The 13631-nt window shown below is 40.3% G+C and overlaps 1 protein-coding gene across 2 annotated transcripts; it reads left to right on the top strand.

Annotated features, from left to right (window-relative positions):
* Positions 1-1910: 1910 nt before the first annotated feature.
* On the top strand, positions 1911-9647 carry LOC311060434 (uncharacterized protein). Of its 2 annotated transcripts, none has more exons than XM_084078613.1 (8): positions 1911-1966; positions 3104-3177; positions 3363-3426; positions 3677-3758; positions 6402-7463; positions 7646-7801; positions 8105-8200; positions 8455-9647. In XM_084078613.1, the coding sequence occupies exons 5-8, from the start codon at positions 6402-6404 to the stop codon at positions 8758-8760; spliced, it is 1620 nt and encodes a 539-aa protein (XP_083934739.1). In that variant the 5' UTR covers positions 1911-1966; positions 3104-3177; positions 3363-3426; positions 3677-3758; the 3' UTR covers positions 8761-9647. The 2 variants fall into 2 exon arrangements, with proteins under 2 accessions (XP_083934739.1, XP_083934740.1); XM_084078614.1 differs by lacking the exon at positions 1911-1966 and adding an exon at positions 2930-2986.
* The last annotated feature ends 3984 nt before the right edge of the window (positions 9648-13631 follow it).

Genomic DNA, 13631 nt, shown 5'->3' with positions numbered 1-13631 from the left:
TAACAAATATTTTGAAAATATCACAAGCTCACAATGTGTCGCGATGCGACACATTGTGAGCTTGTAGATCGGATATTTTCAAAGGCCGAAATGTATATAGGACTGAAGTGGTTAAAGTTGTTTTGTGATAATAATCTAAACCAGAAAAGTAACTAGTAACTAAAGTTGTCAAATAATTGTAGTGGAGTAAAAGTACAATATTTGCCTCTGAGATGTAGTGGAGTAGAAGTAAAAGTATTGGAAATGGGAAATACTCCAGTAAAGTAAAAAATCCTCAAAAGTGTACATAAGTACTGTACTTGAGTAAATGTACTTAGTTACTTTACAACCACTGCCAAGCTGGCCCGTTTGGCTTCAGCTGCCGTGCTTGTCGTGTGTGTTTCATCACTGAGCGTGTAACTTCCTCAAACAAAGCTGGCCTGTTGGGCTGCAGTTTAGTTTGTTGTCACTATGTATCAGTGCTGGTATGTCTTCTATCTTGTTGTTTAGCGAGCAGCCTGCAGTGCATATAGTATGTTCTGGTCATGAACTTGACGGTTTGTTTTATGTAGTTTTAGTCCCTGTGTCCCTCTCCCTCAGGTTGTCTGTCTACCCCTGGCTGTGTGTGTGTGACTGGACAACGCAGAGAAGTGTGTCCGCGGGCATTAACTGTGCGTTTTGCAGTTGAATGTCGCGGTAGGTTTAAATGTGTCTGTCTCTGTTTTGTCTCATTGATCTTAAGCACTATTGAATAGTGGGCTGATACTCAGACGCGTCGCTAGGTCTCTACTAGGTCGGGGGCTTAGCCCCGCAGGCAACGGGAACATGCACGTGCACGCAGCGCGCGTGCATGTGCCCCTCCTCCCGCGCGCGTGCGTTTTTTTCCGCGGATTTGGGTGCTTTTCCCCCCGTTTTTGGTTACTTTATTTCGGTTTTAGGGTTAGGGGTAGGTTAGGGTGATAGATATATAAAAAAATAAAAATAAAAAAAAACTTTTAATTTTTTTTATTTTTTTATTGGTGGCTTTGGATAAAACATTGGTGGCTATAGCCACCGAAGCCCACCCCTAACGACGCCACTGCTGATACTGCTGCTTGTGTTTCCAGGGCTTGGTGAAGAGGAACAACGCTGCTGCTTTGCCTGGGTGCAGGGCCGCATTAAGACCCCTCAGGGCCGTGGAACACCACAAAATCAAAACATTTTCGGGTCTAATTCGGGTCTAATTCGGTCTATTTCGGTTCTATTTAACCAATATAAATCAACATTTTTTCTTTAAATACACAAAAATTAAATACACAATTCTCACAGGGCCCTGCAGGCTGCGGGCCGTGGAACGCCAGTTCCACTAAGTTCCGCGGTTAATGCGGCTCTGCCTGGGTGTAGTTTCACCTCCTGACCGTCAGCCCTGGTTTTGGGTTTAATTTTGGTCCTTTTATTATGTTGTGTGAAACCCCCGGTCGCCTACACTGTTGTAAATAAATCAGTGGCCATGTAAATATCACTATTAGAAACAATTATATAAGCTCAATAAAATCAGTGAATATCATGTACGTGATTGTTTGAGTTGGACAAACCAAACTAAAAGAGTAAAAATCTAACTGTTGATTTTGAGTAAGATGTACATTATTATTTTAGTTAATGTCATGAGAATAAAATGGTATTTGACAAACTGATTATATTTATGAAATATACCCAATCTGTTTTGGTAGTTTTCCATCATAATATTTGAGAATGGAGTAATTATACAAATCAGTTTAAATAAATATAATTATTACTCATTCCAACTCAATATTCTTCATCTGTAGTAAGAATAACCTAATAAATTGAGTAGATGTCACACTGAACGTGATGACGTCAGACGCAATTCTAAATGCGCCCAAACTGCTATCCTTTATGGGAAATCTTCTTGTACCTGCTGTCAGTCCGTCGTCCAGACTTTCGCCATTGTTTCAACAAATAACAAGAGAAGAGAGCAGCAGTACTGGTGGTAAGTACATGTTAATTGAATATTGACCGTGTCTTGTAGCATATATCACGTTTTTATATGGTATAATTTCAGGAATACCTTCTTACTTTACAGTTTTTCCTGCTAGTTAAACTCACAGTGAAACTAACTTCAGTGGTCTGCTGCTAACAGTTATTCTGGGCCGGGTGGCGGTCTTGAGAGTTTAACCAAATGGACCTGTGCGTCGTGTTACAGTGTGTTGATGCGGACTTTGCTATTTCGCCTTTAGTTTAATGGTGTATAAAGCGTTCCTTCAGACGTAGCCATGACGGTTCCCCACGATCTGTTTCAACTTCTGAGCAGTTCCTCCCAATTTCCCGCTTATTTCTACATAAACGTTAATATTTCAAAAGTGCTTAACCAAGGCTCACGGATGTCACAATAATGCACGCTATAGCAGAATTACCAGTATCTTTCTGTAATACTCAATAAAAAACATTTTAATCCAATCGACGGCCATTTTCTATAAAACGTTTTATGTATCAGAGTGCAGTACGTCTCCCAACCGATAGGGTCGCATCGTTGAAAGCAATGGTCAAAGGTCTGAGAAAATGTCCAACCGATTGGATTAAAATACTTTTTATTAAATAATACGGAAAATACGGGTAATTTTGCTCGAGCATACAATATTGTAACATCCGTGAGCCCAGTAAGCACATTTATTTTGAAATCTGAACGTTTGTGTAGACGTAAACGGCAAATTGTGAGGAATTGCTCAAAGCCAGGCTGAGGTGGACCCAGAACTATCAACATACATTTCCCATGTTAACTTGCGTGGATATAGGAAGTGACGACAACGGGGCTAGTTTGGTGGTGTGTAGTTCGTTTGACTTGCGTCTCATTGTTGGCTCACTGAAAGTAAACTACAACGGCCATGATGCAAAGCGTGGTAAGCGGTAAAATCGCCCCCGCGCGCGCGCGCCTCCATAACTTTCATTTGTTTATCAAAGTTAAACTGGATGGTTCATACGCGCCCACAACGGGAAATCACCGATATAAACGGTAGAAAATAAGCCTGTGTTGGGGTGGCAATGTGGTTGTAAAGGTGCTTGCGTGGGCTAATGTTTAATGGTGTGTGTGTGTGTGTGTGTGTGTGTGTGTATTTCTATATTTTTAAAGACACGACTACAGCAACTGCTGAGGAAGAAAGAAGCAAGTCCAGCTCCAGCATCTAACTAACCTGGCCTTATTATGTATGTTTATTTTTCCTTTTTTAAGCTCAAAGCCCTATTTGATAATACAGTCTGCACAGTAACATGTAACTAAAGCTGTGAAATGCTGTATTTAGTGGAGTAGAAGTAAAAAAAAAAAGGTGCATGCATGGGCTAATGTTTAATGGTGTGTGTGTGTGTGTGTGTGTGTGTGTGTTTTACTATAGACACAAGTCAACTGCTGTGCAAGAAAGAAGCACGCTATGGGTTGAAACTATCTCTGTCTGCCTAGTAAGTCCAGCTCCATCATCTGTAACCAAACTAGCCTTATTATGTATGTTTTTCTTTTTTGTGCTCAACCCCATATTTCATAATAATATCTGCACAGTAACATGTAACTAAAGCTGTTAAATGCTTTATTTAATGGAGTAGAAGTAACAGAAATGTAAAGTAAATATGGTAGAGTATGGTGAGAACATCTATAGAGTAGCATTACAATCAGTTTTAATTTCTTTCTTTTTTCTTTTTCTTTTTTTTACAGGTTATGGAATGGCGATGTAAGCTGTGCACATTCGTGGCTTCATCAAAAGGGACACTTCTCAAGCATTATCGAGTGAATCACGGTACATTTGGACATGGATATTCAGTTCCCTGTATTCATTTAAACTGTCCTTGCACCTTTAAGACATGGTCTGGCCTGCGCACACACTTGCATAGAACCCACAATACTGTCGAAACTGAAGAGTGTGAAGTTGTGCAATCTCTCAGATGTAAAACTTGTGACTCATTCTCTTCTAATGCAAAAGACTATTTTCAACATATTAATTCCCACTTGAAAAACTTTGAAACCATAGAATGTGTTTTTGATGGATGTGATTCCACAGCTAACACGTATCAGGCTTATGCAACACACAAAAGTAGAAAACACAAATTCTATTCATTGAAAGATTTTAAGCCTGAAGTGATTGCAATACCTCCAGTCTGTATTGAAAATGACAATGACCTTCCACTGTTGGAATCTCATGATGATGAGGACATAGATGCCTTAGAGTTGGATTGTGAAAAGACTACTTCGACTACAAATGACATTGAGACAAATATTGGTTCTCTCTTGTTAAAATTGGACAGCATCTACAATGTCTCTAGGCAATGCATTGATGATTTGGTGGAACAGCTTCAGTTTATCTGCACATCATCAACTCAGTGTATTCCGAAGCTAATTGGGGATATTTTTACTAAGAATAGCTGTGCTGTTGATGAAGCTACTGTCAGTGAATTGGTTGACAAATTGTTTCACTCTAATCCTCTTAATGTAGCCCTTGGGTCAAAGGGTCCCTTCTCCTCAAAGCATAAGAGGGAGAAATATTTTAAGGAAAACTTCAGTTTAATTGAGCCAGTAGAGTATGTTTTGGATCGAGATGAGAACCGCAGCTTTCAGTATGTGCCCCTTCTCCCATCCTTACAACAAGTGTTGAAAAATGAAGACATTCTTAACAATGTATTGACTAGACATTCAAACATTTCACAGTTGTCATCCTTCCGTGATGGTAAATATTTCAAGCAAAATGAATTTCATGCTAATGAAGAGTTAAGTATTCCCCTTATTCTTTATGTAGATGATTTTGAGACTTGCAACCCTCTTGGAACTTCCCGGAAAAAACACAAAATCACAGCCGTGTACTGGCAACCTGCTGATTTACCATCTGAGCTGAGATCACAGCTAACTTCAATTAATTTGGCCATTCTTTGTAAAGCAAACGACGTAAAGAAATTTGGCTACGAAACTGTGCTGGAGCCTCTCTTAAAAGACCTCTCAACATTGGAGAAGGAAGGTATTTTTTTGCCTCAGCTTGGTAGAAATATTAGAGGTACTGTGTTTTGTGTTTCAGCCGACAATCTTGGCGCTCATTCTTTAAGTGGACTTGTAGAAAGCTTTAATGGACACTATATCTGTAGATTTTGTATTGGGGAACATTCTGAATATCAGAAAAAAGAAGTGTGTTCTGGAGCTTTTCCACCAAGAACAAAAGAGAACTATGATTTACATGTTGGGTCTGTAAAAGAAAATCCTGCTCAAGGACACTGTTTTGGTGTGAAGAAAGGTTGTCCTATAACTGAAAAATTGAGCCATTTTCATTTTGTAACAGGGTACCCACCAGATGTTTTGCACGATTTTTTTGAAGGTATAATTCCAAAGGAATTGGCGCTATGTCTTAATGTGTTCATCCGCAACAAGTATTTCACCTTGACAGAACTTAACCAGTCCATAACAGAGTTTCCTTACGAGTGGACTGATAAGACTGATAGACCCCAACCAATCCCTACAAAATTTGCAAAAAACAAAAATATTGGTGGGAATGCACATGAAAATTGGACATTATTAAGGATTTTACCTTTCATTATTGGTTCAAAAGTACCACAGGATGATCCAGCTTGGCAAGTTCTGATGATCTTAAAAGATATTACTGAGCTTGTAGTATCCCCCATTCTTACTGAGGAAAGAATTTGCCATCTAGACACATTGATATCAGAACATCGCCGCAGACTGTTGGATGTTTTCCCAGAGCAAAAATTAATTCCAAAGCACCATTTTGTGGAGCATTATCCGGAACTGATAAGAGCATTTGGTCCTTTAGTTGGTGTCTGGACTTTTCGCTTTGAGGCAAAACACTCTTTTTTTAAGAGAGTTGTTAGATACACAAACAACTTCATAAATATATCGCTGTCACTTGCCTCAAAGCACCAAAGGATGATGGCTTATCATTCACAAGCAAATGCAAAGCCTGCAACATGTGTCACTAAAATATCAGCTCTTCCATTAGAAATACTTGATTTGGGGATACAGCAGGCTTTCAAGAAAGTTTATCCAACACAAACCACTGTGAACTTGACCAATGTTGTGATACACCATGGAACTAAATATGCTGCCGGTATGGTTTTGCCTTATGGAACAACTGGTGGGCTCCCTGACTTTGTTGAGATTTCACAGATTATTGTAGACAGAAATCTCAGTTTCATTGTGAAATTACTTAACGGCAAGTATGATGAACATTTTAGGTCATTTAGTTTGGAATACTCTGGGAGAATGACCCTGATACAACATGGTGAACTAGGTGACACATATCCCTTGGCAGCCTATTGTGTGGGAGGCAAACGCATGGTTACGTTGAAGCGCCACATTTGTCCATTTTAGGGGTGGGAGGAGAATGACTGTCAAACACCTGCAATAATTATTTTTTTTCTTGTATTTTTTCTGTTTTGCCTAGATGGATTTGGTTGCCTTGAAGGTTATAATAGAACAACGGAGTGAGAAGCTTACACTGCCATCAGGAATACCCAGCACTATAGAAGAGTTGCAAAAGACTGTCAAGGACACGTTTGGACTCACTGAGTGTTTCTCTCTAGAGTACTTGGATGTAGGCTTTGGTGATTTCTTTGCACTTCATTCCACCGACCAGATAGGAAACAGGGGGACAATCAGAGTTTTAATCGCTCCATCAATAGTACTTGAATTCTCTCCAGATAACCAGGCGAGTACAAGCTATGTGTCTGCTAGTGATACATGGTCAGATATCCAGAGAGATGGTGCATCAGGATCGGACGACACTATTATACTATCCCCTCGTACTGATACGGGGTCAGATGACCAGACCGAGGGATCATCAGGCTCGGGAGACACTATTATACTAAGCCCTGCTAGGGACTTGTGGCCAAGTGTAATCGTCATTCCACCTTTCTCTGTGCCAACAGAGGCAGTACTGAAGAATGCCAATGAAGAATATGCCTCGAATGGTACTCTGCTCGAAAGTTCTAGGATCAACGGGGACATTAGGGCAAAATTGGCAGACTACATATACAGCTACAAACCCTACCCCTCAGGCCTGGAACTAGAAGCAGTTGCAGAGGCTTTAGTCAAGAAGCACCCATGTCTGACAGACACATCTCGTAATGGCTGGCTTTTATGGAAAGTGACTCTTAGAGACAAGATGGACAATTTTAGGAAAAAGCTCAGCGGTCTTGGATTTTCAGAGGTTAGCTGCAACACTCTAAAGAACAAGAGGCCTAGTGACCGTAAACCTGCAAAGAATGTAAAGAAAGCACGGAAAGGAGAAGTGATGTATCTCCCAGACTATCCCACAGGAGACAATAAGGAACAGCAAGAGCTCTACCGACACCAACTAATCGAGGAATCAAAGAAGAAAAACAGCACAGTCATCAAGGACTTGATGTGCAGAACCTTTGCACATAGGAGACAAGATGTTATCAGCCAGCAGATGTCTGTCAAAGACTTCAAGGAGAGATGGCCTGCCTTCTTTAATGTTTCACAAGTGAGTAAATTGTATTGCTGGTTTGGTCAACAAAAATGACATGTCCTGCATGTAACAGCCACTTACATTGTATTTAACCCGTTGCACCCTAGCATCTATTCTACATGAACATGTGGAAAATGACTAATCTACAAGCTCACAATGTGTTCTTTATCTCTCAATCCCTCATTTCTGTCTTTCAGGTCGGTGCCGAATTCAGGATGATCACCTCATTGAATCTCGAACAAAAATTCATGGCCATGTTGGACCACCATACCGCCAAACTGCTGTCACTGTTCCAGTCAAAGAAGGGTGCTGTAGGAGAGAGACATCGTGCTCAAATGAGTGTTCTACTTCAGGTATTAAACATTTAGGCCTACCTATTCAGTTAATACTTGTTTTAATTATGATCCCATCTGTCTCATTCACACTTCTCTCTTGTGAAATGCAATGCAATGCAATTACAATCACCAATTACTTTATAATATATGAATGTATCCTAAACTCATCTTAATCCCGTGCAATACTCTCCTGTTCATTCCCTGCTAGAAGTCTTAATAAAGATTAAGGACAGTCTCCCAGCCTTTGAAGTTTATGCAATAAAGAAACACCCTGCTTGAATATGAAAAGTAATATTTAATTTATTGTTGCTATATCTGCAGACTGGAATCCCCATTCAGCAAACCAGAGAGGTCGTCATCCGATGCCTAATGGACCATCTGGGAGAACATGCAAATGAATTGATCGTGAACATTGAAGTGAGTAAAATTAAGCTTTTTTTAAAAAACGAATGTGATTATGGATGGTTTCATGGGAAAGTGTCCAGAGAATCAGGTTGTGATTAAGACATTGTGTTCTCACATACAGCCCAACTTGGTAATAGCAAGATGCACTCAAGGCTGCAATGCATGTGTAAAAGCAATTTGGTTTGCTTAGTGTGTATCTGTGTCCTTGTCTGGTAACATGCAGCCTGAAAGTGAGCTCTAATCAATTGTCTTTACAATATTCTCAGGATGCATCGGCCAGTGTGGAAGCGGAGTTGGCACAGAAGGTGATGGCAATCTACCAGCTGCGGAACCAAGGTGAAGGCGACGCAAGAGATGTCGGTATCGTGATTGAGGGCATCACCGTCCTCAAAGATCTCGGGGATGTGAGCAGAGCCTGCTGCTATCTTCTGGGACTGACTTATGCTTTTGACCTGAGGTACCCCAAGAAACTCAAGTATAGTTTTGAGGTGTTTCAGAAGCTGTTCCTTCAGCTGGACTCTGGACGGCTTACAGCAAAGGTTCAGAGACTGAAAGAATGTCTGCGTATGTAGTTTCTGATTGTTGATCAGAAACATGCTCTGAACATGCTGTCTGAATGTGGGTATACCCACTGGAGGTTGATTTATTTTGATGTTGAAACAGTGGCAAGTCAACATACATTTTCTGTCATGGGAATAGCTCTCTCTCAACTCTTGTGATTGGTTAGGTCATTGTATTTTGATATTTGATTTATACCTGCCAAAAAGTACATTTATTGTCTTAATAAGGGAAGGGAGCTATTATTCTAATGTTTACATTAAATATTGCAGTGCAGTTAAAAGGGGTTAATGTTAACATAAAAGTTCAGATTTTAAAAGTGTTAATGTTTACACACAAGTTAAGAACACTTTTGGAAAAGTATTTCAAACAGCCTCTATTGATTGGTTCTATTAAATGTGTGTATGTGTGGTAATGTTTAAAGAGCTCATTATTATTCTTTATAAATGTTCAATTCAAGGTGTTGAGTGTATACGTCATACTGCAGTGGTTCTCAAACAGTGGACCGGGGACCACCGGTCCTTCAGGGGGTGGTCCCAAGCAAAATTATGAAGAGCTGGTAACCAAATGGATCCTTATGGATCTTTAACACTTTACATAAGAGTGCAGTTAAAAAGTGTTTATGTTTACATAAAAGTTTAGAATTTAAAATGTGTTATTGTCAACAGCCTTTATTGATTAGCACTATAAAATGTGTGTATGGTAATGATTTTCATTTTAAGAGCTCATAATTGTTCTTTGTAAATGTTTGTTAGACTGCTGCTTACCCATATGCAGAGTTCAATCGAAGGTGTCATAGTGCAGTGGTTTTCAACCAGTGGTACCGGGTGGTCCCAAGCAAAATGATGTAGAGCTGGTAACCAAATGGATCGACAGATCTTTAACACTTAACACTAAGAGTTAATTATTGTTGAAGTGGACCTTGATATGAAAGGGGTTGAAAACCACTGTTCAGTAACGGGGGTCTCCCTGTCTCTCCAGCTATTTAACAAACTCATTTCTTTTCACTCCAGACAGGGAGACCCCTGTTACTGAACATTGGCTTGAAGCTTTGTTTTTGCAGACATTTTTAAATGTCATTTTGCACACTGTTATTGTTTAATGTGTTGCACTGTTCCATTTGGACAATAAAAACATATATTGTCTGTACAATCGTTGTTCTCATTTGACATACAAAGGTAGACATGTTTAAAATGTAAGTAAATAATTTAAATGTTTTAATAATTTATAGAAATTATAGACTAGAGTAAATGAATAGGGTAAATAGTACTATATGAATTAAATCGAGTAAATTAATAGAGTAAATGTAAGATATTTGTTTTGTTAAATCATACTCTAATATTCGATTATATTTACTTGTAGTTTTTAGTGGTATTGACTTAAGAATTTAATTATATCTAGTCAATTTCTATAGGTCATTGTACTCAATAATATCTATTAAATCATACTCTAATATTCGATTATATTTACTTGTATTTTTTAGTGGTATTGACTTAAGAATTTAATTATATCTACTCAATTTCTATAGGTCATTGTACTCAATTGTAGTTGTTAATATCTACCTAACTATTTTGCTTACTTTTACTCAATTAATTAAGTAGCATTTACATGATTTCATACCAGTAGAATTTACTCAATATTTTTGAGTGTAAAAATGTTTCACCAATAAAATTGAGTAGAGCCTAGTTATAGTTTTGTGAGTGTACTGTATATCACAGTCTATTACCTGTGATAATAAGACATGTATTTTAATTAGTGCTGTCAAACTATTAAAACGTTTAATTGCGATTAATCTCATGAATAGAAAGATTAAAATGAAAATGGGCCCTGTGCACAAAATCGCAACGGACGGTTGCGATTATTGGTAAAGTTATTGCGGTTACATTGGGCGTTTTTTGGTTACTTTATTTCGGTTTTAGGTTAGGGTATATATCGATGGCCAAAACGCAAAACCTCCTATCTGAAAAATGTTCATTGTTGGGAAAATGAAAAAGAAAACTAAAAAATGTTGTATTTTTTTTGCACAGTGCTATTTTTTTATGAAACCCATCACATAATACAACGTTTCTGGATGTCTGGACTATATTACATTATTATATGTTAATTACACTGATTTCATATTGTAAATGCAGATAGGAGGTTTTTCCCCACTTTTCCTGGATAATTCTGCAGATAGGAGCTTTTGCATTCAATGTAAAGTGATTGCTTAACTACATAATGACAAATAGTACTAGCTGCAAATACATACATTTACAGCTGAAAACAGTTGCATCAGTGGTGTGGTCTAGTTTTTTTGTTGTTGAGGTATACAATAATCATTCCCTGCACGAAATGCGCGTGGCTGTGGGTATACGCTAGTGCGTTTTCAATGGATGGAATGGTTAGTAGACTGTATACGCCTTCTTCCAAAAAAATCTGCACTGTATACAGCGTAACACGGTAGAACACATCACTGAGTTGCATTGAATGCTTTTTTATTTTTTTCAAAAACAAAACAAAGTTTGCACGGCAATGCTCACAACAAGAATCTAAAATGAAAGTGCTTACAAATAAAATGTACAAAAAGGACAACAGGAATACAATTAGGTGGACTATAAAAACAACTGGCCCAGGCACCCCTCGACATAATCCCCCCTATACCCTCTACCCCCAACTCCACCACCTGAAATACCCCCCCACTCCCACAACCCCCATTCCCCCCAACCAGCACACTTCACCCCCCAAACCCTAATGCCCTCCAACTCCCCTAGCTCATACAACTGGATTGTGTCCAGTGTGGATAGTGGAATAGTATGTAAGATCATTGAATGTCTTAAAGAGCCTATAAGCAAGGAGGAAAGACGGATGTCGTGACCCTAGAATCACCAAAGCCAGGGAGGAGATGAGAGCAGCACACAGGGGCTTTGTCGCTGACCAAAAAGGAGAGGGTCTGAGGGAGGAATATAAGCGGAGGAAGGAGGAGCTATACCAAGTGTATGCAACTCGAAAAATAGGAGCTGACCCAAAAGATCAGGGACATTAAAAAGGTGCATGTTAAACAGAAGCATGGCAAGAGCTGGAAGCTCATCAATGAAATTTCTGGCAGAAGCTCTTCTCAGACTTCCAAGATCTGGGGAGAAAGCGCAGAGGAACGAGTTGAAACATGGTACCAGCAGAAGAAGAGGATGATTCGATGCTCTTGTCTTCTATGACCTTCCCATACCAGATCATGGATCATTTACCATGGATGAGTACCAGAGGGCCAAGGCTACTATCAAGTGAGGCAAGAGGAGGATGGAGTGACAGCAGAGGTTCTGATGTATGTGCACATAGACAAAGTGGTGTTGGATTTCATCAAGCACACACGTCTAGTGAGCTGCCAAAGCTGTGGAGCAAAATGATCATCGATCCAGTACCAAAGTCAGGCGACCTCACCAAGACGGACACCTCCAAGGCATTAACCTGAGCTCACAAGTCGCCAAGGCGGCTAACAGGATGATCCTCAACCGTCTTAGACCCATCTTAGACCCTGTACTGAGAAACTCGCAGAACGGCTTCCGCCCAGAGCGAACAGCAGATGGGCAGATACTGGTGCTGAGGAGGATACTGGAAGGAATAGGAGATGAATATTTCAGTGGTGATCACCTTCATGACTTCCAAAAGGCTTTTGGCACCATCCACCGGGGGAAACTGATGAACATTCTCCGGGCCTACAGAGTTCCTGAGAAGATGGTTCAGATGATGGAGACACGCTACTTGAGGCAGTCCAGGCAGTGCCTCAGTCCAGGACTTGAGGCAGTCCTTCAAATAACCTGGGCCTGGACTGCTTCAATGGAGCAGGACCTGAAGGTCCGGGGGGCACTTGACTGGAATGCCTTGCATGGGATGAGGAGAGTATGGAAATCAGACACGGGAAAAGACCTCAAGAGGTGGCTGTTCATATAGTTACAGTTGAGTCAGTACTGCTGTATGGGGCTGAGACATGGACCATCACAGCACAACAGGAAAGGGCCTTGGATGGAGTCTACACAAGAATGCTATGAATGGCACTAGGAGTCACATGGACGGACCAAATCATAAATGTGGTCCTCTACGGGAACCTACCATGTGTCACAGACAAAGTCAGAGAGAGAAGGATGAGGCAGGGCACTGCGTCAGGCACCCATACTGTAACTAATGGCAAGCAAACTGACACTATGGGAGCCAACCCAGGGCAAAGCCAGGAAAGACAGAAAGTGCACCACCTACGTAGATGCACTTCGGCGTAACAGCTTAGCCAACAACACTGTAGAGCTCAAAACCCTGATGCTAGATAAGAGAGTGTGGAGGGCAGCTTTTCAGGAGTTCCAAGTTGGTGTTGGCTAGACCACACTCGCATCGCAAAGACCCTATTCTATATGATCCGGCCTAACTGACTCATGCCCCCCTCAACATAATCCCCCCCCCCCCGTACCCTCTACCCCCAACTCCACCACCTGCAATACTCCCCCACTCCCACAAACCCCACCCCCCTAACTGCCAGCCCACACCTCTCCACCTCCATAACTCAAAACCCCATTCCACTTCAGGAGTCCCGAGTTGGTGTTGGCTAGACCACACTCTCGCATCGCAAAGACCCTAAACTAAATGATCTGGCCTAACTTGCCTATGCCCCCCTCAACAAAATCCCCCCCCATACCTTCTACCCCCCAACTCCACCACCTGCAATACTCTTATACTACGATTATAAGTCATTATAAGTGGTCATTTGTTACTTTATGATCATTTTATAAGGCTTTATTATCACATTTATAATGCCTTATTATCACTTATAAGGCGTTATACTGTGATTATAAGTTATTATAAAGTGAACATTTGTGACATTATGATCATTTTATAAGGTGTTATTATTAATTTTTATTGCCTT

This window comes from Gymnoscopelus microlampas (assembly GCF_963454915.1).
Source record: "Gymnoscopelus microlampas genome assembly, chromosome: 14".
NCBI lineage: Eukaryota > Metazoa > Chordata > Actinopteri > Myctophiformes > Myctophidae > Gymnoscopelus > Gymnoscopelus microlampas.
Note: the sequence above shows the minus strand (reverse complement) of the source record. Positions and strands in the feature narration are given on the sequence as shown.